General features: G+C 37.9%; 1 protein-coding gene and 2 long non-coding RNA genes across 4 annotated transcripts; 1 reads left to right on the forward strand and 2 right to left on the reverse strand.

Annotated features, from left to right (window-relative positions):
- Positions 1 to 1,044: 1,044 nt before the first annotated feature.
- On the reverse strand, positions 1,045 to 3,781 carry LOC132599740 (uncharacterized). Its single transcript, XR_009566981.1, has 3 exons — positions 3,446 to 3,781; positions 2,911 to 2,965; positions 1,045 to 1,832 (listed from the first exon to the last, which is right to left on the reverse strand). It is a non-coding gene; the product is annotated as an uncharacterized LOC132599740 (long non-coding RNA).
- A 775-nt stretch (positions 3,782 to 4,556) lies between these two features.
- On the forward strand, positions 4,557 to 8,138 carry LOC132599741 (uncharacterized). Its single transcript, XR_009566982.1, has 3 exons — positions 4,557 to 5,579; positions 7,123 to 7,238; positions 7,711 to 8,138. It is a non-coding gene; the product is annotated as an uncharacterized LOC132599741 (long non-coding RNA).
- Positions 8,139 to 9,461: 1,323 nt separating this feature from the next.
- Positions 9,462 to 18,660, reverse strand: LOC132644086 (uncharacterized). 2 transcript variants are annotated; one of them, XM_060360641.1, is made up of 7 exons: positions 18,048 to 18,660; positions 16,625 to 16,804; positions 16,359 to 16,484; positions 11,529 to 11,729; positions 10,762 to 10,926; positions 10,008 to 10,163; positions 9,462 to 9,903 (listed from the first exon to the last, which is right to left on the reverse strand). In XM_060360641.1, exons 1-7 carry the CDS (start codon positions 18,348 to 18,350, stop codon positions 9,766 to 9,768), a joined length of 1,269 nt encoding a protein of 422 aa, XP_060216624.1. In that variant the 5' UTR covers positions 18,351 to 18,660; the 3' UTR covers positions 9,462 to 9,765. The 2 variants fall into 2 exon arrangements, with proteins under 2 accessions (XP_060216624.1, XP_060216623.1); XM_060360640.1 differs by having other exon boundaries at positions 9,984 to 10,163; positions 18,048 to 18,651.
- Positions 18,661 to 25,698: the final 7,038 nt, after the last annotated feature.

Consider the following 25,698-nt stretch of genomic DNA (forward strand, 5'->3'; position numbering starts at 1 on the left):
TCCTCTTGAACTTCATTAACTAATACCACAGTATAATCACACTGATAATTAGGTGATACAGTATTATACAAATCCCCCATTCCAGTCCAGTTTTCTAGCCAGAAGTATGAATTCCCTTGTTTCAATTGCCACCAAAGTTCCTGTTCAATATCATCTCTACATTGCAACATCTTTTTCCATACATAAGTTCCCCCCTTCCATTGTGCTGTTACAACATTCTTTTTCTTCAAATATTTGTTGCTCATGTAGGTCCTCCACAAAGATTGCTTTGTTCTAAAATTCCACCAAAGTTTGGCAAACAATGCTTTAGACATATCTTGTAGACATCTGAATCCAATACCTCCTTCCTCTCTAGGATGACATAGTACAGTCCAATAAGCCCAGTGTTTGCTAGAATTTCCAACAGAATTACTCCAGAAAAAATTAGCAAACATCCTATGAATCTGTGCAAAGCCCCCTGATGGTGGATCACATGCAGATAATAAATGAATAGGCATACTCTGAAGAACATGACATATGAGAGTAGTTCTTCCTCCTATTGACAACAGCTTCCCAACCCATGAACTTAGTCTATTCTGGATCTTGTCAATAATCTCTTTAAAGTATGCTATTCTCCTCTGCCCATGATAAATTGGCACCTCTAGGTAAGTAAATGGGAATTATTTTCTGGGGATATTGGTACTCTCTACAACCCTGTTTACCACTGTTTGAGTTACTGATTGATGAAGATATACAGCACTCTTCTCTTTGTTGATTTTATGCCCACTAATCTTTTCATATTCTGCCAGAGTGTCCATTATCAACTTTAGTGTATGTGACTGTGCAAAAGCAAAAATAATAGTATCATCTACATAGGAAAGATGGTTGATATACGGACTCCATTTTGGCATCCAATAGCCTACATATCCCTCTTTATGATGTAAAGCATTTAGAGCCCTAGTCATGCATTCTGCTGCAATGATAAATAAAGTAGGAGACAAAGGATCTCCTTGCTTTAAGCCCCTTGATGATTTAAAGAAACCATGAGGTTGTCCATTTATTAAAATAGAGTACCAATTATTAGAGCTAATTCTGTAAACCATGTCTATCAACATCTCTCCAAACCCCATCTTCCTGAGCGCTTTTGTTAAGAAAAGCCACGAAACCCTGTCATAAGCCTTTTGCCATATCTAGTTTGATGACTTTATTGGCTGGCTTTCCCCTTATCCTGATTTCATGTACTATTTCTTGAACCAACAATATATTTTCCACAATACTTCTGCCTTTGACAAAACCTGTTTGCTGAGGTGATATAATCTGTGGTAGCAACTTCACAAGCCTCTCATGTACTAATCTGGAGAATACCTTGCTAATAAAGTTACTCAAACTGATAGGTCTAAGATCTGAACAGGTAATCACCTCCTTCTTTTTTGGTAACAAAACTAGGTTAGTGCAAGTAACATACCTAGGTAGTTCATGCCCACAAAAGAAAGAATGTACCATAGTGATAACATATGTCACGACCCAACCCCGTAGGCCGTGACTAGTGCCCGAGCTGGACACTCGTATGTACTTGTTAACTATAATCATCCATAACTAGCATAATACAGACTTATCAATACCAAGGCAAGACGTCGTCTCAAAACTGTCGCATTGTTTAGACGTATCACAACAACCTCTAAGAGTAACAACAGTATCATATGACGGGACAAGGCCCCGCCGTACCCCTGGATAAAATACATATACACCACAAGAGATTCTGTACCAAAATCTAGGCTCCGGAACAAGGGAGCTCTCCAAGATAGCTGAATAGGACTCCTAAGCTGGCGGGTTACCAACGTGAGCATATGTACCTGCGGGCATGAACGCAGCCCCCCGAAGAAAGGGGGTCAGTACGGAATATGTACTGAGCATGTAAAGCATAAATACAATAAACAGGATCATACTGAAGTGAGGAGTACAGAAAGCCAGTACAATAACCAGAAAACCACAAGGCTTACCTTTGAATCATAAATCATGGTGTCAATATCAGACTTAACTCGTTATGAAACTTAATGTCACCATTAGAGAATCATCCTGTTCATATGCATATGTATAACGTGTCCCGGCCCTCTAGTGAGGGACTCGGTAAATAAAATCATATCATCATCATGTATATATATATATAACGTGTCCCGGCCCTCTAGTGAGGGACTCGGTGAATAAGATCATCATGTGCCATCCTGGCCGCCATCCCCATATCATCATATCATCATGTCATCATATCATCATATACATATATATAATGTGTCCCGTCCCTCTAGTGAGGGACTCGGTGAATAATGCAGTGGATCTGTGCACGAAAACATGTCCTGGCCCGGGACTCAGTGAAAGATGTATTGAGGCATGCACGAGCAGAGTAGTGAGAAACCATATGCAAATTAAATCATATCTGAGACTCAATAGAATAATCAAAACGAATCATCATTTGAAAACCAAGACAATAGTCATATCAAATACCTTTCGAATGTCGCTGTGGATTATATAAAAATAGAACCTCAAGGATTATATACACGTATCAAGACATAATAAAATAGAAAATCAAGAACATTAGCCATCCTAGTGGCTCTTTGAATATCATTATGAACTATATTAAATAACGTCTCAGGGATCATAGACAGGTATCAAATCAATACGAGACAGCTTATGAAAGTTAAGGACATTAGTCATTATAGAGCCTTTAGGAATAGAGACTTATACATACGATTATACTATACAACATATAGAAAGCTCGAGGGCAGTGGCTTAACTACTTTAAAAGCTCTAACATCAAGAAGTGAATAAGAATCATGAATCATATTCGGAAATTATGAATGGAATTACCCAAAGCTCATGTCATTCATCACTTACGTCTAGGACATGCCAAAAGAAAGAAGGGACAGCTTTACATACCTCACGTCATTCAAGAACTCAGTCCCCATGAATTTCCACAATTAATATTCCAAACCTATAATCGTAAGAATATGCACGTGACTTAAGAAGACTTTCGTATATCATATGTATTAATTGATAACTTAATTCTAAAACGAAACGGGCAGCATCTCCCCTATATCATTAGTATCTCCCAATTCGTTATATCACCACAACAGCCCAACAACAAATAAATCTCAAAAACATAACATGCATGTCCATAACAATTTCATAATACTCTATAATGAGCGACAAGCTCGAATTACAATCCATATACTTCATAGCACCTTTTCTTATGTTTCCTTCTTAACCTTAAAAATATTCTCAATATGATAAGGGCATCATTTACCACAAATCTAAACCTTATATCATATAATTACAACAACAAAAATAGCCCCCAACTCCAATTCTATCAAACGACAATTCTATTCGCAAGTTCGCGTTTATTTCATCAATTCCCACAATTTAGCTATGACCTAGATGAATTTAAATATATCAAGAATAGGAAAATTCTTACCTTATATGCCAAAAAAAATACTCTTCTTCAATCTTACTTCACTTTGAAAAAATCTCAAATTTAACAACACGATAAGACGAAACAACAAGAATTATACTTTGACCTCACGAATCTTTTTCGTGTTGCTGCATAGAGGGATTATTACGTTGCTGCCCAGGTTCTTCCCCCTTCAATGATAGAAAAATTTCTTAAATGAAATCCCAAGATTGCATTCTTAAATTTTCACGCTTTTTGCCTCTAATCTAGTCTATTCTTTGCTAGCACATGTTCTGAAATGAATATGTAATGAATTCTAAAGTTTCCTAATACTCAGATGGTTATGGGGCCTACATACCCTTTATTTACTAAGGACAAGACGCTTGGTTATTAAGCAGCCAGCAATACGTACTTATACTATTAAACATGAGTCATAAAGGGCTGATTTTGGTAGTCCCACGTGGACTCCATAATTATCCACTATCATATCACTTATCTTCCACTGATCCATTAATTAAATCCTTGAATTTAACTAATTACCGGCATAATTAATTTCTTGACCTCAATTTACTTAAATAGCAATCATTTTTAATACACTTCATATGCTCATTATCATGATCATGTGATATAGCACTAGTCCATAACCTCATTTGCCACACATAAAAATATTATTTACAATGATCGTCATCACGTTTTTCCATCTTAAATCATTTCAGGACTTCATTCCTTTTATACACCGAGCTCTTAATTTGCATGCTTGAATATGACCAAATCCTTCGGGCTCGGGTAAATTTGCTCATGTTGGATGATTCAATTTCCTAGTCCAAAAATACGGGATATTATAGCTTGGACCGTATTTCATCAAATAAATTTTGAACCTCGATGAAACTTAGTTTCTTAGATTTGTTTAACTTCTAATATTTATAGCACATTTGTACCATCACTACAACCACCTATAAGCTTGGGGGATAACCACATTTCCGATAGTAGTGTCATTTAACTCGCACGCTTTCCGACGCACAAAAATACGGGATGTAACAACATCCTTAGCAATAACATCCCATGTAGCTTGAAAGAACTTCCATGTATACCCATCAGGGCCCCCCCTACACTATTAGCATTCAGTCCAAACACTATATTTTTTATTTCTTCTTCATCAGGAAACACCTTTAATTCACTATTTTGCTCCTCTGAGATCAGCCGATGAATATGCTTCAAAATATCAAATTCAGTTGCTTCTGCTTCTGCAATAAACAGATTTTGAAATAAAATTTTAGCTTCCACTACAATATCCTCTTCTGTCTCTAACCACACACCATTCTGATTCTGGATTCTGGTTAGCTGTAGCTTTTTCCTCTTTCCTTTCACATGTGCATGAAAGAATTTTGTGTTTCTGTCTCCATTCATAAACCACTGCATACTAGATTTATTCTTCCAAAATTTCTCCTCTATAGCATAAAACTTAGTCAATTCTGCTTGTACTTTCTGTAGCATTTCTCTATTAGCTCCTGTAGGATTTTCTTCAAATTCCTGTTCATGAATCTTGACCACCTCTTCCAAAGTCTCTATCTGCCTAAAGATATCCCCATAAGTATCTCTACTCCATTTAGACAATACTTTGCTCAGATTTTTCAACTTATTATGGAAAATATAAAAAGGATCTGATCCATGATGCCCTATCCAATTAGTTCTCACAACTTCCTGGAAAGAAGGATGTTCAATCCAAAAATTTAAGAACCTGAAGGATTCTTTAATTACCCTGCTGTCCTCTGAGCAAGTGATCAACAAAGGCGAATGATCTGACCCCTGTTTAATCAGATGCTCCACCTCAAAATTAGGGTATGTATCTTGTAGTTATTGATTAGCCAAACACCTATCCAGTCTTTTGAAAATGCATTGTTCATCTGATCTTCCATTCCACCATGTATACATGCTGCCTTTGAAACCCATATCTGTGAGTTGACAAATGTTGATACATTGATTGAAATCCTCTACTTCCACAAATGGCACTTCTAATCCCCCATATTGCTCAATATCATCCACTATTACATTGAAATCTCCTCCTACTAGCCATGGAGAATTGATGCTGGTAGATATATGGTACAGATCATTCGATAAATCCACCCTAGTAGCTCTGTCTGTGGTAGCATATATTAAGGTAATGATAAAATCTTGCCCTTCGTCTAACTTTGATATTTTGATTGATAATAATTGTTCTGTATCCACCTGATAGCCTTTATTAACAAAGACCCATATTTTTCCATTAATGTTATGCCAAGCTGTGTCCATGCCTACCCACAATTTATATATCTCTATGTGTCTTTGATGCTGGAAAGGCTCTATTAATGCTATAAAATTGAAATTCTTCTGTCTGTTTAACATCACCACTCTTTCAAAAGCCTGTTGAGTGTTAACAGATCTGATATTCCATATGAGTGCACTATTCATTGGGAAACTTTTGATTTAGAAGCAGTTTTCCTTGTCTGTACACCCCCAACAAGTGTTGGGGGTACACTTTTCTCCCTGGTTTGTTTCTTGTTGGCCTCCTTTTTGGTTTTTGCAAGGTGTCTTGGTGAAACACGTCCTTTGATCAAAGCCTATTGCATGAGTTGTGAGGTATCCTGATCATCCATCTCATTATCATCACCAATGTCAATTTCTTTGCAACTTTCCATTACAGTTTGTCCTCCTGGTTCAAAAATTTTGGCTGTTAATTTGTTATGGTCTTTCTGTGTGTCACCTATTTTAGACTTTGGTTTGTCTCCTCCCTTGTCCTTCATATTGTCACCACTTCCTTCCATTGCATTTGTGGTTTGATGTTCTCCTGTACTCTGAATCTCCCTTCTGCTCATTTGTCTCCCTTTGAAGAAGATTGAGTATCTCCAATTATGCTTTTAATTTCAATATCCTCTCCTTTTACTGTCAAGTCAGTTAACTCATCGGGTGGTTTATCTGGCACCTTATTTAAGTCTACATCATGAATTACATGTTCCTTCCCCCCCCCCCCCCCCCCCCCCCACAGCATCAACAGGTTTGGCTACCTCATGTTCGTTATTATGAATTGGCATATTGTTTTCCTGATCCTCTTCAGTTTGTTGCTGCTGCTTGTTTGATTTTTCATCATGTTCCTCTTGCTTCTCCTTGCTTTGATGTTGTTGGTCATGCTTTTCTCTTTAGGTGCTGCTATTGTAACTTTGTTTCTCACTTTTCTCCTTGGTATGTTCTGATCTGCTGAGACTACTTTCCTCATCATTATTCTTTTTGCTACTTTTCTGACCTGTACTCCCACCCTTCTTTTGTGCATCACCAGTAATATCCAATTGCTTACCAAATGATGATTCTACCCATGGTTTAGTGGTCTCCTTTCCTTTATCCTGTGCATGTATGATTTGTACATACTGTTCACCATCTCCATCGATGCTACTCAATGCAGCAAAGTTATTAGAATTCCTCACCCCTTGTTGATTATCATTGATTTTTTGTTGATTCTGATCAGCAACTTCTTTTGCACCATTCACCTTCTGATTGTCCTCCATCTTGTGATTTTTGTTCTTTTTATTAGTCACTACATTCCACTCCTTGTTATTATGCTTTCCATTGTTATAATTCCCATTGTTATTTGTTTCTTGTTGCTGGACCTGGCTTTTCAGGATAATGTTGTTTATTCTCCTCACTGTTGGCTTTTTGTTTTGGCTTTTCAGATGCAACTTTGGGTGCATGACTTTCCTCGCCCTTTTTTGGGTCGATATTCTAGATGAATTACCCAACAGCACATATATATCATGCCCTTGAAGTTTGCAATGTGTGCAGTATTTTGGTAGATAATCGTATTGCATTTTCTGCCATTTTGCTTTTACTTCTCCTGTATCCTTATCAACACAACTGATATGAATTCTTTTTGGTAGTTCTTTCAATAGATCTACTTCCACTTTCACCCGAGCACAACTTGGTCTAGTCTGATTACTTGTAGCCTTATCAATCACCAACGGAGTGCCTACTGCGTATGCCATAGAAAATAATGATTCCTTATCAAACAGGTTAGTGGGTAAACCAGGGAATGAGATCCATGCGATAGAGATAGTGGTTTCCTTCTATGGATTGAACCATGGATCCCACCGTAAAAATCTTAAAGGATATATTTTCCCCCTAAACTATAGATCCCGAGCGCTTGAAGTAAGAGCAACAAAATCCTCAAATAGCGATAGCCATATTAAAATATGTCTCTCTTCAAGAAAACCAATGGTTCATTTACCCTTGATCTCTAATTTGATTGGTATAATTGTCTGCAGGTCATGTAGATCAGGCCGTCCATACGAAAACTTGGCAATCACTGCGTATTTCAAGTTTTGTCTGCGGGAAAGTTCTTCAAATTCCTTTTTTGTCCATGACATTGTTGGTTCTCCATGCAAGTATGTAATAGGTTTAATTGTTAACTTCTCTTCTTGCGTGGATGGTTGTAGGGCTGTAGCATAATTCAATTTTGGTGTGGTATTAGTAGTAGGGTGTGGAGGCGCACCGGCCACCAATGGTGGCTGGCCGCCGGCCGTCATGGCCATGCCGAGGTTTTCAAGTTTTAGGGTTTTGCGTCAATATTGAAGAGAGAGAACTTTTTTTTTCCTTGAGCCAGCCAACTTTTTTTTTTCAAGTGAGTCACAGGCCAAAAGTCATAAGTTGGTCATTCATAACTTATTATTTTTCAGCTTATAATCACTTCATGATCGACCAAGAATTTACTATTCTATCCTTAATATTATTTCATGGTTCTCCAAATACCCTTACTGAAATGAAAACCCTAACTCTCTCCATGATTTCACTTCTCTTAAATTCCAGCAACGCTGCCGGCTACCATCAAGAGACAATCAAGACTTTGAGACTTTTCGACGTTAAACGCAATCAAACTTGGATAAGAAAGCTTTCTCTATTATAAATCAGTCTTCGACATCAAAAGCAATGAAGTTCTACTTTTCTCTATTTTAGTTGCTTTTATACCATATTCTGCTTACTATTTGACTATGATTTTGAATGACAACTTTTTTCAAATAATTAATTATTATATTATAGCTTATCATAAATATTTGTAAAAAAAATCATATATAATCAATTTTGTATTAAAAAATAATTTGAGACAAATTCTTTTGTATTTGAATATTCTGGAATTTAAAATCTTGTAAACGTTATTAGTGTAAACAGTTTTAAAGGCATTTACGTCATTTTCATTGCCGGGACCTAGGTGGGAATAGTGACAAAAAGAGAAGGGGAAGCTGCGGGGTAGAGGAATTGGTCGACTCATCAGGCATTAGAAATGGCTTTTACTTTGCTGTGCGTGGGATTGCCGGAGAAACCCCGATTTGGGTCATTCTAAAAAGGGCTCATCGGCACCTTTTAGCAAACACTGCAACTACTTATTATCAGTTTCAGCACTTTTATCCAAACACGTAACTACTTATTTATTAAACCAATTTTGGCATTTTAAAATGTTTTTCAATGTTTATCAGCTATTTTAAATCAGCTAAGCCAAACGGGCTCTGAGTACAATTATATAGAAGAAGGACAAATAATTCACGAGTTAGAAAGAAAAAGACTCCACGAAGCAACATTTTTCATTCCCATGTGACAACATGAACGTCCTGACAAGAAGTCACTGCCATTACAATGGTTCTTCTTGCCTGGTAAAGTATGGAGGAGATTATCTCATTCAAGATAACAATGTGACAACATCTATACTCCATCGGTTTGGTTGAGTGATAAAAAACAACAACAATGTGATAACCGTTACTCCTCCCGTTCCAGTTTATGTAGAACAGTAGAACTGTTTAATTAGGTATAAGTTTAACAAAGATTTTTTTTTATTATTTGCGGTGTAAACCAAACTATAAGACATTTGTGACTTGAAAGGAGAATTTCAAAATTAAGTTGTTAACCATCATTGCTAGTACTAGATACCAGTGCAAACCAATAAAATTCAGTCCTGCGGAATTGAAGTAGTTCACCAACCATGTCCAAACCAATTTGGACAACATAAAGAGTGGAATACACTAAGTCAAATAAAGAAGCATTATATTAATTCTTCATGTTAATATACATTCGCAAAAGGACACCCCCATCGTTGCAGAGAGAACCAGCAAGCTTACAATAACTTAACAGCTACAATTCACGTTCTCCCCAACCCCAGTGCATTTTCCCTTCCCTACCAAGAAAATAACCAAAAAATGATACAAGAAAGTTAATAGTAATACATGTTATGTTTCGGGATGACCAGGTTCAACCAAAAGAAATCACACTGAACCCCCATTCACACTTCTGGCAGGAGGAGATCAAAGGCAATACATCCCAGTAACTGGAAATCAGTGTCTTCCTGAATCATCTTCAGCAGGAATTTGGATAAAAGAGCTCCGAGAGGTGACATCACACGAAACCTCCTTCGGCTCCGAGGATGACACAGGATGAGATGAGATATCCTTGGTCAGTTGTGGACTTACAACCTGGGGGTGGGGGTCACAGGAGCTAGTTAGCTTGAAGAAGATAGACAATCAGCTGAGATAATAGCATATCAAGTTTGTACCTTCATGGGGTACACTTCAGTCACCTCTTCACTATTTTCATCGAGGTAGACAACGTCCTGCATAGTGAGCTGGTGGTATTCCACAATCTCCCTCAAGAAACGGTTCTCCCGTGTTAGAACTGAGTTCTCTTGACCCAACCTGGCCTTCTCTGCCAAAAGTGTCTCGAGCTGGAGCCTTATCTGATATGTGCATATCACAACCACAATTATTTCCATAAACACAAACTTTTCCGAAATAACAGAAATCTGAAATAAGTGCAAAAAAAAAAGCAGGCACAAATGCCTTATCACTGCATGCCATGATTTACGGCGACAAAGCAAAAGGGTTCATCCGCCAATAAACCCCATAAAAGTAGATCCAGGATAACACAAAGATGAATATATTGAAAGTTTTGCTGCTGAACAATGCAGCTGAGGAAACATAAAGTCAAAAACTCAATTGCTTAATCTCTAAGGGCTCGTTTGGTACAACAAATAAGGATAAATAATCCTGGGATTATATCTGAGATGAATTTATCCCACGTTTGGTTGGGATAAAATGACAGTATAACTAATCCCGGGATTAGTTATCCTAGGATTGTAGTGTTATTTTATCCCTGTGGGAGGGTGGAATAACTAATCCCAGGATAAGTTATCCTGGGATAACTTGTTTCCAACCAAACGACCCCTAAATGAAGTGCATAAAGATAATGAACTGGACTATTTCATACTTCCTATTATTATTTTGTGTTTTTGCTGATTCTAATCCTTTGAGTTAAGGAAGGGAGAGTAGGAATACCAAATCATCATCTTCAGGATTGCCGCCCTTTTCACGACTCTCACGAAGAATTCTATTTTCTTCTTCCAGCTGTGCACAACGTTCCTTAGCAAAAGCCAGGTCAGCTTTCACAGTCTTCAGCTCCCGAAGAAGAAGCTTTGCTTTTGCAGCCATTGCCATTGCAACCTGTAACTCGAAACAGACATATCATGCATCTCACAACAATACATGTAATATCCAAGACATAAAACATTCAGGAAAATATCTTCACTGATGGCAAGGCCATAACAGTGAGATAGATTGAAGTCATCAAAATCAAAAAATTCAGTAGAAGTTCTTGGATCAACAATATCTTGTGGTGGATAATACAACGTGATGCCAGCATATTACCTATTGTAATATTTCCAAATGATGGTGAACAAGATTTTGGATTCTAGTGTTGACAAACGAAGTACGAAACCTGAATAATGAAAAAACCCCATAATCCACAGAGAAAAGATCGAAAACAGGATGTCTCCTGGATCGGATCAGTGAACAAAAAGAAACAATAAAGAGTCAAAGCAGGTAACTATCACTAGGTCTGACAAAGTGACGCACTTGTGCAGATAAGAGACCATAAGCACATCATAGCCACCCAGAGGCGACCAGGGACACTTATTAAATCTGATGGACTATGTGCTTCACAGTAGCAATCTAACATATACTTATCAATAAAATTAGAATCTGGCATGAAACCATAAAGCACAGTAACTTATTGCTAAACCAGTGTTACACAGTTGCCACCTTACGTCGCGAGATGCCTTGAGTTGAGTTTCCAAATCTGTCTGTGTCTGGGGTTGCATGTGGGCTCGCATCGGAGGTTGCTGACGTGTACCGCTAATTGAAGCATTATTCTGCGGAACAGAGCTGCTATCTTTTTTCCTTATTTGCAGCTTTCTAGTTTCCTGAATGATATCTGCGGTACGATTCTCCACAACTGCAAGACCCTCCTGTGAAAGTAAATCTAGATATTCAATTTTAATAAGAGAATCAGCATAGCCCTGTCAGATATCAAGCAAAAGGAGGCAGGAGGTTGGTATTGAAACCAATATCGAATCTAGATATTCAATTTAAATAAGAGAATCAGCATAGCCCTGGCAGATATCAAGCAAAAGGAGGCAGGAGGTTGGTATTGAAACTAGGGGTGTCAAATTTGGCCCAAAAGGTGATGACCCACCCAACCCGCCCAAAATTTTATGGGTTGGGCTCAAGATAATTTCATATTGGGCTGATTTTAGCCCAACCCAACATAGCCCATTTTAAAGTAATCTCCAACTTAACCCAATACTAGCCCGTTCTTAAGATTTACTTAAATTTGGGTTTATTGCTTGAGATTTACCTTTTTTTTTTTTTAATATATACACTTCTCTTGTATCATGTATCTTAAAAGTTTGTGGTGTGTTTAATATGAAGGGAAATATTTTTCACGAAAAATGTTTTTCTCGAAAATATTTACCACGGAAAAAGTTTTTTAAAAAATATTTTCCACTAAAAATCGGAGAAAATAATTTTTCGCGAAAAATGTTTTTCTAGAAAATAGACCCCTCAAAAAAACTAGGTCAAGTTGGGCGGGTCATGACCCAGCCCATTTTTAGCCCATTTCAGCCCAAGTAACTTTTAGGCCAATGTTAGCCCAACCAATTTATTACCTCAGCCCATTTTGATTGGGCCAATTTCAGCCTAACCCGCCCATTTGACACCCCTAATTGAAACCAATATCGACGGTTATGAGGTGAAAAAACACAATATATCTACTTAACTACACTTAAAATAATAATAATAACATCAACACAAAAAAGAAAAGGCCACAGTTCTGTATAAAAAAGATAGGAGAATGTTCTTTCTATTGCTTTTGTTCATATTTCTAAACAATTAAAATAAAATACCAATATAAATTCTGATGGAATAAAAGCAATAGAAGTATTGCTTTCCCTTTTATTTAAGATATCTTTGTTACTTCGGTTTTCTCCTTTTAAATCTGCTTTGATATGCGTTACTTGAGCCAAGGGTCTTTCGGAAAGAGCCTCTCTAGTCTAGCTCCACGAGGTAGGGGTAAGGTCTGCATACACTCTACCCTTCCCAGACACCACCTGTGGCATTACACTGGGTGTGTTGTTGTTGTATTCTTTGCAAAAAGTATAACCAAACACAACTCCATCTTCAACTCCTCCTCCATAGATTCCAAATAAAGTGAAAAATATTTGGAATCTATCGGCAAACGCCTACTAAGTGTTTTTAAAATAGAATTTAGCAGAAAATGATATTTCCCAATATTAAAAGATCCAAAATCGTTTTTTATAAATATATGGTAAGAAAGTGCATTTGTCTCCCTATTACAAAGCAACATCAGTATTAAATCATATTGACGATGAAAACCAAATGGTTAGCAGTTTCTCGTCTTGCAACGTGACAACTGAAGATGCTCAACACATTGAATATGCCTCTTGCATACATATGCAACAATCCAGGTAATGCAATAAGATACATCCAAAGGACTTCCTTCTAAGCACAAAAACTTAGATTCAACACAACTAAAGCAGTGACATCAAAAGTGAAGAGCGCAAAAAAGCTCTAAGGTCCTCTGAGGCTTTAGGTGCAAAGCGCAAATAAAGCGTGAGCTTTAATGAAAAAGGCGCAAATGGAAAAAAATATAAATACGTATGTGTAGTCCAAGATTAATAATCATAAGCATGAATAACAAATAAATAGACAAAGAAATTGAAAAATAAAATGATACAGTGAAGTATCAATTGTTTAGTGTCTCATCTCCAGGATTGCACTCATTGACAAGAAAGAGTATGCCTTAGAGCTTTGATGACGACACTGAATCGCCCATAAAGCGAGACGAAGCGCTCAACATGTTTTGTGCCTCGCTTCACAGCCTAAGCACGTTTAAAGCGCGTCATAGACAATATTGAACTAAAGTTTGTCTCACTTGATATGAATTTGAGTATACATTTTAGTTCTTTTTTAGTGTCAGAAATAGCTGCTTGCATGAAGAGAAGTCTGACAATGAAACTGTCAACCATCTCATTTTGCACTGCCCCACAGCAGCTGACTTATGGCATTTCTTCCACTCTCTGTTTGGTCTTCATTGGTTTATGCCCCTTCCCGTTAAAGATGCCTTTGCTAGCTGGGTAGGCTGGAGAGTTGATAAGACCACCAAAAGGATCTGAAGGATGATCCAAGCAGTTATTTTTGGAATCTTTGGGAAGAAAGAACTTGCAGATGCTTTGATGGAATCTCAACTTCCACTAGCACACTTAAAGATAGATGTTTAATCACTCTTTTCAGATGGCACTTTCTTTCTCCTGTAAACAGTGTAGATAACTTTTTGGACTTTGTTAGTTCCCTAACCAACACAGTAGGGTTTTGGAGATGTCTTTTATGGCAGTTTGCATACTTCTGTGCTAGCTTCATGTTTATTTTGTTTTAAAGCAGCTCTTTATCTTTCTTGTAACTTTGCACCTACTTGTTGCCTTTCTAATATTATTTAATTACTTCACCCTAAAAAAAAAAAGGCATTATGATTTAGCCATTGGCAGCTCACAATTCATTTATCCGCAATTCAGTCAACACAGAAGCTTGTACTCCACTTCTTTTCCTCAAGAGCTTTAATGTGATCAATAGAAATTACCATATCCTGTCAAAACCTATTGGATACTAGCTTTAACACCACCTTAAGTTGCATGGTACTATTTCCTGCACCCCTCAAATGCAATAATTTTAAAATCACATCACAGCTCTCTCAAACCACCCACCCAATTGCCCTTTATCAACAGTAGATAAATGAATCTAAGGCAGTTAGCTACAAAGTTTTACTGTCACATAAGAAAAGACTCCAGGCTTTTAAATTGGCTTGTCAAATTTAACAATAAACGGAAAAGGGACAAATATACCCCTGTACTATTGGAAAAGGGCCAAATATGCCCCTCGTTATACTTTGAGTCCAAATGTACCTCTGCCGTTATACTATTGGTTTAAATATACCCCTACTCCGCTAAGTTAGTCCAAGGCGTACATTCAATCCTACGTGGCAATGACATTTGATGAAAGGGGGCCCCGTGGCATGCCACCTCAGCGCCTCTAACTCATTTTTCCCCTCTCCTCTAATTTTTCTTCCACCACTAAAATTTTCTTCCCCTCCACCACCATTGCCATCATTGACAAATCTAAATGGGAAGACATGAGATATTACTGAAGACCCAGAATTAAAACCCAGATTTATTCTCTTTTGATTTGTGGGAGGTGCCTCTCCTCGTTGCATTTTTTTTTCTTCTCTTTTTCGTGTTCTTGATTTTCCTGGGAGGGCAATCTTTGGGGGTTGGTGGGATGGTGGGTCCTATTCATTGAGCTCTTGCAAATCATTAAATTGTCCTTGAGGGTGTAATTGGTGCTAAAGACTTATGAGAGAATTGATACTTTAACAGTAATGGCATTGTGCTTGGTGTGGTGCCCTAAAGTTTCTATGAAACATTTTGCCTGCCAGGTTTAGTTTGGGATGCTCGATGGCTAATGAGGTTCTTCCAGAGGAGTACCAGAATCGTTGGCAGGTTTGCCTTCTTAATTAACTTTTGCATTTCGCATTTTCTTTTCAGTTCTTGGACTTGCATTGGCATCTTTGGTACCACGTCGGAAATGTTTGCTGTAAGGTTTTAAATTTGTCAACGGTGATGGAGGGGAAAAAAATTTTAGTGATGGAAGAACAAATAGAGGAGAGGGGAAAAATGGGTTAGAGGCGCTGAGGTGGCATGCCACGTGGCCCCCTTTCATCAAATGTCATTGCCACGTAGGATTGGATGTCCACCTTGGACAAACTTAATAGAGGAGGGGTATATTTGAATCAATAGAATAATAGCAGGGGTATATTTGGACGCAAAGTATAACGAGGGGCATATGCCCTTTTCCAATAGTACAGGGGTATATTTGGCCCTTTTCTGAACAATAAAAGAATTAATGCCACTTATTGCAACATAACGTGTTCAACTATGACCTTCTTTCTAACAAAACTGAGCTAATTAACTTTTGAGTTTTTCGAAAGTAAAAGTTACTCTAAACTACCTAAATTCTATCAGATCAATACGAACATAGCTAAAACCCGAACACATTTTTAATTTATTTATAAGGACTAAACACCATACACAGTGGAAGCAAGGGATTCATATAGGTGATACCAACTAGTTAAATTAGGGTTTAGTTGTGTCATCGTTACAGTTATGAGTTCAACTTTTGCCAACAGTCGTTATGTAGTTGTTAGAGACTTGCATGTACATACAGGGATAAGTGTGAAATTTAACCTTTAGCCTTATATGTGTTAATCCAGACCCCACATTGTGGGAATTTACTGGGTATGTTGTTGTTGTAGCCTTATATGTGTTAATAGACTAACTATTAATTAGTATTGGAATGAAATTGACGGTGACAATCCACATAAACCACTGAATCAATTTAGATTGAGGCGTAGTGGATTGATCGAACTTTCTATAGATTTTCATATCGACACAACTATTACATTCAAAGAGTTAGAAATATGTGGTATGTCTTGATGGAATTGGAAGAAACTTCATGTAAAAGCATACCTCAAAAGCATTCCCGATGGTCCCACCAATATAATTAAGGGAAGATGCAAGAGCATCTAATCCCTTCTGTAATTTACGGCCCTCAGCTTTTCTACGGCTTTCAGGCAACTGGTTTCTGTCATATTGCTGCAATCCATGAAATAAAGGTGCAAAATTCAGAATCTGTAATCCCAAAGCCTAACTCATAGACCATCACAACATATACAAAGACAAGTTTTAGCGTACATGCAACCATGAAATTTTCAGTTTTAACATAAATTTGTTACCTGACCAATGGTCGCACTATCAGGCATATGTTGAATCCTCGTTCTTACTTCACTTACTTTTGGTTGGTCTGTGTTATTATCATCAATAATAGATTTAGCTTTCCTCGCCAATAGTCCCCAAATCCCTTGTTTTGATTCACCAAAGTTTTTCATTGATGTATACTCATAGCTGGACGAATCCTGCATTTGAAAAAGAGTAATCTTACAGCAAGGAGAACTCAATTTATCAGCTGTAAAAGAAACAGGGCCAAAGTCAAACAATTGACAACAAGGTTAGTAACTTTTAAGAATTGTCTTTCTGCCCCCCTTACCCTCTCACCATGCTCCCAGCTGGTGGCAAGATTCCCATTCCCCATCCCTCTACACTTCTTTCTTCCCCAAAATTTTGCAGCCGATCCTTATCCTTTTTCCATATCATCTAAGGATACCACTTGAAGCACCCAAGGGTTGAGAACCATGAGGTCTCAGGTTCAAAAATCCCAGTGGAGAGCTTTTTTTCTATCTGTCCCAGCCTTAGTAGACAGAGTTACCAAATAGCGGTGCAGGTGAGAGATACAAGGTACCCGTGGAATTAGTCAAGGTGCGCTCAAGCTGGCCCAGACACCACAGTTATTTAACAACAAAAAAAAAAAAGATACGACTTGAAATTGCAGATGCAGGGAAAAACATCTGTATCACTGATCTTATGATTCCCCCCATCCCCACAGTTGGTGGCAAGATCCTTTCCCATTCCCCATCCCTCCACTTCTTTCCTCGCCAAAGCTTGGCAGCCGATCCTTATCCTTTTTTTCATATCATCCAAGGATAAAAAAGAAGAAGAACACTGCACTCTGTAACAGACATTTCGTTACTGTACTTTACTTTTATATGGAGCGAAAGAAAAGTTGAATGTCAACTTTAGTTTACATATCAGAGATGACATATCTAGTTATAGACACATAACAACCAAAAGAAACCGGATGATCAATTTTACATTTTACAAAGAAAATGGAAAAACTCCTCCTTTATCTATTTTTCCTACAAAACCTGTCCTAGACCTTCAAAACATAAGATTATGTAAATTTGACAATTATATACCTGCACAGGCATAAGGAAAAACAAGATTAAGAAAACAGCAGATATCAGTATTACTTGTAACATCAATGTAAAAGTACAAGTCAACATGAGAAAAAGTGAGTTCTTTGGCCCACAAAAAACGAATAAGAAGAGAAGACAGTAGACTCAATAAACCCCTAACAAGATGTTAAAGTTTTTCAACTGGCAAAGCAAAATCAGCATATTGCCGCCCAAAATTCGTCAAGATACTGAAATGAAGGAAAAATAACCGCAGCAGTTGTGGCAAGAATGTGAAACGAGCAAGTAAAATGCCAAAGAAAAGCTGTAATGTGTTATGCTTAGACCTTAAAGGCAAGGTAGAGGTAACCTTAGGTGTTGAAACTGGAGCAGAAGATGATAAGGGATTTGAGTGGCGAGGAGATGATTGAGCATACGCGGGTGACAGAGAAGAGTCTTTGTATGCTGTTGAAGAGCGTAACGGATTTGAGTCGCCAGGAGATGAACCGCGAGGAGATGAAAGAGCTGACTGGCCATAAGCGGAGGAAAGAGAAGAGTCTTTGTAGGCAGATGATGCTCTTATGGCCTTAGCAGCCAGAGATGATGAAGAAGAACTCTCATCGGCAAGTGTTGGAGGAGGACTCGTAACCTGCTGTTTCCTCCTGTAAGCCATATATCACCGACACCAAAACTGAATAGATAATTTTCGGTTTTACAATTGCATCTCTGGATAATTTGACTATACGGAGAGGAAAGTTTAATTTCGAATTCCGCCCTCCGTCACCGGTTCCTACGAGCATATACGATGACGATAAAAATATGTCAACGCCTCCTTCCTTGTGTTAAGCTAAGTAGGCCAACAACAATGAGATCTATCTGATTCGTTAAAACAAGGGAACTGCTCTTTACTCTATTCACCTCTTTCGGACCTCCTGGGCCGACATCAACCTGCACTAATACTACTTTTGCATAATGGACCTTAGGCGACCCAAAAACTTTTGGGGAAGTACGTACCAACCCACACTAACAAAAATAATAATTAGAGATTTATACCTACTAATACTAACTTATAATGCAGTCAGTAAAAATTAGGGAAAAGAACACAGATTCCCACCGCAGGCAAAATAATTACCCGAATATATCCTTTTACTTTTATGTCCCCAAAATTATTTACCTGGATGCCCCCGCCAAAACTATGAAACCAATATGGTATTGCCCAATCTCTTATATATCAGGATGGTATCACAGAATACTTCTTTCATTTCTTCAAAAAAACTCGTCAGCCCTTTATGAAACTCATATGGTCTATCTAATATACTAATAGGGAATTATAGAGAATCATGTTAAAAAAAAAATGCACTCTCCTCAACAAAACTTCTATATCATCTTATATACATATTTGAAATAGTATCATGGAGGAATGCTTCAATCCTTCAATAAGACACTCCTACGTGATATCATCATGGTATATACCATATACTGAGATGGTATTATGGAGAACTGCTTCAGTCCTTTAATGAGACACTCTCTCAGTTCTCCATGATATCATCATAATATATAAATATACTACGATGGTATTATGAAAGAAGACTTTGGGTGAGGGATATTCGGATAAATATTTTTTGCAGGACTAGGTAGAAGCGAAATTAGTTTATGAGGGGGTATGACCAGGTAAATATTTTTCCTTTTATGGGTATTTTGTATTGTTTTCCCTAAATATTATAGCAAAAAGTACACGAAAGCCCACTGAAGGCAAACTATTTATACACCCATACTCCTTTACTTTGATGTCAACCAAATATTTACCAGTGTGACCTCATCTCCTTTGCTGCGCCAATTCTCTACCCAATGCATTTGAAATCGTAATAGTATTATAGTACATTGTAGGTTATTTTTTAATGAATTTGAAATGTCAATAGTAGTGTAGTACATTGAGAGTTATTTCTTTCTCTCTCTCTCTTTTTTTTTTGTCTTTTTTCTCCTTTTTGTTCATTAATTCTGATTCCATACTCAATTTGGCTCCTTTCATTTTTTTTTCTATTTTCTTTCCTCTTTTAATTTTATTTATTTCTTATTTTTTTCGAATTTTATTTTATTTAAAAAAAAAAAATCTCCATAATCTAGTTTCATTCATTCTTTTTTGCTCCTTTTCTTTTATTTCTGTTTTATCCATAATCTAACTTCATTCACTTTTGTTTGCTCTTTTCTCTATTCTTCTTTTTAAATTTCTGGTGATTTTCATTCATTTTTTTCTCCTTTTCTAACTGTAACGACCCACTAGGTTGTTTTGAGCTCTTTGACTCTTTTTTCCAAAATGACCCCCCGTCGTAGCTTTATATTGGTGTTTTTGGCAAAGATGTGTGACGCGGCTCCTAAGAAAATCGGGTGAGTATCGGAGAAGAAATAGTAACATTAGAATTTCTTAAGTTAAGGAAATGTGAAAGTTTGACCAAAGTCAACATCAGAGGTTAACGAACTCGTACCGGAGTTTCGTCGATTCCATAAGATCCGGAACATGATTTATGACTAAGTCTAGTGGTTAGGACAGATCCTGGGCGCTCAGGAGTTATTTGGATCTTTGGTTGAAAAACTAGCTAAGTTAAAGGAATAGAGTTTACCATGATAAGCATCGGGTCAAGACGATCCCGGGCCGGTGATTTGAGTGTGCGAGTGGGTTCGTAGCGTGTTTTATGACTTAAATACATATTCGGCTTATGTCCGGAGAGTTCCAAATGAGATCCGGGAACCGCGATGTTTGGAAAATTTTAGGTTTCAGTTGGTTCTGGTGTCACACCTATGACCCTTCTTCTGCTTTTGCAGAGAGACGTCCGCTCATGCGAGACTGGTCGGGGTGGCCTTGGTTTGCATCTGCGGAAGGTTCTCCACATTTGCGACGTCACATGTGTGAGGTCTCTTCCTACGGCAGTTCGAGTTTTAAGTGAGGCGCGCACCTGCGATGGTTTTTCTGCAGGTGCGACGCCGCTTCTGCGATGGATTTTCCGCATATACGACGTCGCTAGGCAGAATCCCTCTTTTATTTCCCCAATTTAATTTCATTGTTCATAATTCAATTTTGGGAGCATTGAAGCTCAGTCTGAGACGATTTCAAGGGCAAATTGCACTATTTGGATTAGGGGTAAGTTTCTAATCCTTATTTAGTCGGTTCCTATTGATTACTTTCATTAAATAGTACTTTAATCATGATTTGGGTTGGTACAAATGAGGGTTTTAGCCCTAAAGTTGAGATGATGTATTTCCTTGATTTGAGATCTAATTAGTTGATGGATTTAGCTAATATTTTGTATTTAGACTACTAAAGTTATGGGTAAAACAATTTTCAAATAAAATTAGTTTTGCCCTTGGGAGCTCGGGTTTGACTTGTGGGTTGACTTTTTGGGTCCGGGTTATAAGTATTGTAATATGGGTGTCTATAGATTTGTTTTCTTATGTACGATGCATATTTGTTAGATTGGAAGCGTTACGAGGGACTTGGGACGGGAAAGGTGCTTCTGTGATTTCGTTGCTTGGCCTAGAGGTATGTTAAAACTTCTTGACTTTACCTGAGGGATGTTTTTAATAAGGATAATCAGATATTTTAATAATAAGGTAATCAGGAAAGATGGGGTCTCATATCTTTATCTGTGATGTGAAGAGCATTGGTATGAGCATCAGTGTCATGTTATGGGTTATAGTGTAATGGCCAAAGGTGCAAATATACCCCTCAACTTTGCGATTCAGAGCAGACATACCCCTCGTTAAAAAGTGGTGTATATATACCCCTGCCCTTATAAAATGGTGCAAATATACCCCTGCCGTCTGAGTGACCGTCAAGGCGTGACCGCTGCCACCGAAACTGTCACGACCCAAACTGATGAGTCATGACGAGTGCCTGACCCCTAGTGACCAGACACCCCTACACCTGCTTAACTATCACATAACATCAGGGTGGCCCAAATCTGATTCATATCCGACTGTATATATATATATATATACAAAATATCGAGATAACAGTGCAAGCCGACTTGGCTGCCATATACATACAATACAAAAAAGACTGAGAGCCGACAAGGCTACATCATGTACCAACTACATACCACTGTCTACAGACCTCTAATGGAACAAAAAGTTGTAGAAAGGACGGGACAGGGCCCCGCCATACCCATATACATGTATATACATCTCAAAAAAGCATACCAAAATGAACCGCAGCTCCGGATCAAATGAAGCGCACCAACTACGGCTGAGGGGAAGTCCTACTGAGCCGGATCGTCTCCCTGTCTATCGGTACCTGCGGGCATGAACACAGCCCCCCCGAACAATAGGGGAGTCAGTACGGATAATGTACCGAGTATGTAAGGCATAAGAATAACATATATAAATAAGAATCATAAAAGGGATCTGAAACTCATAACAAACTGACTGTCTGAATGCATTTGTATGACTGATGATACCTATGCGGTATATGATATGTATGCACTTCTGGAAAAATAATATAACTGATAGTGCTATGGAACATACGGCTTGGTTCATATATCGTTAAGCAGCCCGCATTAGCGGTGACATGTCCGGCCATCTAGGCGCGGTAGAATCATATGCAACCCGCCTTCGCGGTGACATGTCCGGCCATCTAGGCACGGTACGAGAAAATAGCTGTGTATATATGTGTGTGTATATATATATATATATATATATATATATATATATATATATAATACTTGAAAGACCCATGAAAGACATACTCAAGATTACCCTAGATATAAAGATCTATAGAAGTCATGAACATGGATATAAGGAATCAAGGATATGATGAATCCTGTACCATCTAAGAGTAGAGTCTTTGGAACTCGCTCGCTTACTTGTTCGTTCAAATAATAAGGATCATGCCAAGAGAATAAAAGGGACAGCCTTGGCTCTTCCACCGTCCGGGCTCCCTTTCCTCCAACATACCTTGGAGTCTACCTAATGTCCGATGCGTACTTCCGAGCTTGCAACACTACAACCAAGATAACACGAATTATAATTAGGCCATATACGTCCCTTACTACCCATTCCAAGTACGTATGAAACTTAACGAAATTCGGGTAGCATTTCCCGTATAATTCTTACTCCTATCCAACTCTCAAACGGTGAACAACACCCAAAACATCATCATCAACAATATACAACAACATAAACAAGTAGAAATCTCTCCAAAATTCCAATTGAAACAGCCTTCAAGGCAATCCCATCAACAAGCTAGTTTAGGTCCTTCATATCATGTTTTCCTTTGCTTTTAAACTGAGGAATTCCTTCACAACCAACTTATGTCAATACTTTCATATCACAACATAACCAAATCCATGCTAAAAAATCTCCCAAAACAGCCCTAAATCTTAGTTTAATTCAAATAACTCACCGCTTCCATAACTATATTTCCTTTACTTTAAATCACTAAAACTCTTGGTAATCAACTTAATAACAAAGATAAGAATAGTATACATACCTTAAAGGGGCTGAAATTCCAAGAACCAAACTCCAAATCCAACTCCTACTCTCAACAACTTCAACTAGAAACCCTAGGAGCAACTTCCCTTTCACTAGCTCGGGTTTTGGGGGCACGAATCTTACTTGGATGATAAATAAAGGTTGGGAGAGTATTGATAAATATTAGAGAGTGTTTAGGGTCTGTTGGTGTGAGTTGTAATGAAAAAAATCACGAAATGGGTGCTTATATAGATCAGCTACAGCGTCTGAAATCTGATGGGTCGTCGATGTGCATCGACGGGTCGTCGACACTTCGACGGCCTATAACCCCCTCCGTCAAATTGAAACTTTGTATCTGTCAGTTGCATTGGAAAGTAGACTCACTGAACTTATGAATGCATAGGTTATGGGTTCCTTAACTCCTCATATTCGAGGAGATATGGCCCTCACAATATGACCCAAAAATTTCGTCCGGAATTTTGCCAAATTTTTCCCAAAGTTTCAACAAACTTAATTTCTTCGATCCGCTTAACATCCAACCTTCCCGATACTTACTAAACATGATGCCAAGCTCTCATGTATGAAGAATGAGCATGAATAATTTCTTATGACCTTGACGACAACCTTGCCTTTTAAGTCTTCGTCAACTAACTCACGTCGAAACTTTACATATAAAAGCACGGGGTGTAACATCCTTCCCCTCTTTGGAACATTCGTCCTCGAATGTTAAACTAGTCTTTCCTTCTCAATACTTCCTCAAGCATCCTCTTATTGAATCATGCTCTACACATACCTTCCTCTCAACAGGTCATATCTAATCGTACCATCATTCTCCTTACTTGACATATCTTCATTGCCTCCGCTCCAATTTTCACATGTACTCTTATCATTTCCTCGACTCTTTCACCTTGAATTGAACTTGCTAATATCACATGCCTTTTTATCTTATTCTGGAGGTGCAAACGAGATACCAAACGGTCCTTATTTTCCTTTTTTCTTTCCTAGCTGGACCATTTAATACTTGGGAGCCCTAAGTGGAAGGGTGTACTTTTGAGTGTTTAAAGCTCCGTTTTATCCCTCTTTCTCTATCCTTATCACGAGCCTTGAAACTCCTTTCTTTTATATCTAAATTACCAGTTTCTCACCTTTACCTTGCACTATATCCTTGAAATGCTCTTCCTGGTTTGTCCTTCGCGTAGTATGATCCATTGGTTTGAACGCTTTATTTGAGATATCACATCATCTCATTATTTACTAAACTATCATTTGATGCTGGTAATTCTCCTCAAATTTTTATACTCTTGCCAACTTAGAGTTGTCACTGTTGTGCTCGATAAGCTTCCACGTTCTTCCCACTTCTATCTTTACGGTGATAGGATCGTTTTTACATCCTCTACTAGACATTGTCGCTTCCGTCTTTGTAGTTTACCTATCTTGCTGTTCATCTCAAATCGTTTTCCTTTGAACTCCTTACAAAATTAAGCTTAGTCACCAGTTACCTCTCACAAATCCTCTATGGGCTTTGCTTTTCGCAACGGTATTCTGGGAGTTGTCAGATGCTTCATCCTAAATACCACTCTTATTAACCGACGTTCTGCAAATTCCTTTAATCGTATTCTGACAACAATATACTTAGGTAAGTTCTAATCTCCTTATTGCAACTTGAAACTCAACTTTAAGACCAACATGCTCGAATGATAACTGATTATAGGCATATCTGATATCCCTAGATTTGGTGTACTTGTAAACTCTAGGATGCATAGCTCATATAGGGGAGCAATAAAGACATGCTGCGTCATATTGGCGAATCTCAATATAGCCTCACAGGTTTTACTGACTAGGTTTCATTTCTTCATTCAATCCTTTCTTACATTTGAATTCTCCGTCGTCATCCTCCCAATCATCTACCATGTTAATGACGGAAGTCTCTTATCGTATACTCCCAGCTTTACTCTTTGTTGTCTCGCTTCTGTCTTAATATTCACCTGAAGATTCCACCTCTCGTTGTCAATTTTCTTAACACGGGGTTCCCTTCGTTACTCAATTCTTATCAAGGTTTCAAATCTTGTTCGACTTACAACCTTAATTCCTTTCTAAAAGTAATTTATCTGTCCAAAATAACTCATGACCATCCTGCCCTTTCTATCGATTGTGACTCATGAACATTCTATCTTGATTTTGGCTATTGCACTCAAATTTATTTTTCTCCCCTTAATAGCTTCGCCTTATTGTGATAGAACATCACGAGCAACTTACTTATATCCTTTATCCCCGACGTTTATTCATAACAACCTCTCATATCCTCAAAATAATTCAGCTACATAGGAATTGTGCTTTGTAACGTCACTGCTCACTCTCCACTCATCCTTTAACTTGCTGTCCTTTGCCATCTTTCTCTTAGTTATCAATTCATTATCCTATTCTTCCCTTACTCATCATTCCCTCCATGTTATTTACAATGACCTCTTCTTCATACAATCATTCTCTTAGCCTATCCTCAATCCCATATAACATTTTTCCTTGTTTATCACCTTATATCGTTATTATGAACCCATAGG

The sequence above is a fragment of the Lycium barbarum genome, chromosome 6 (genome assembly GCF_019175385.1).
Source record: "Lycium barbarum isolate Lr01 chromosome 6, ASM1917538v2, whole genome shotgun sequence".
Classification (NCBI taxonomy): domain Eukaryota; kingdom Viridiplantae; phylum Streptophyta; class Magnoliopsida; order Solanales; family Solanaceae; genus Lycium; species Lycium barbarum.

Coding starts and splice junctions, on each gene's coding strand:
- LOC132644086 (XM_060360640.1), bottom strand. CDS start 18,350: ATGGCTTACAGGAGGAAACAGCAGGTTACGAGTCCTCCTCCAACACTT. Junction 16,805..18,047: donor CTCCAGTTTCAACACCTAAG/GTTACCTCTACC, acceptor TTTCAAATGCAG/GATTCGTCCAGCTATGAGTA. Junction 11,730..16,358: donor CCATCGGGAATGCTTTTGAG/GTATGCTTTTAC, acceptor TTACTTTCACAG/GAGGGTCTTGCAGTTGTGGA.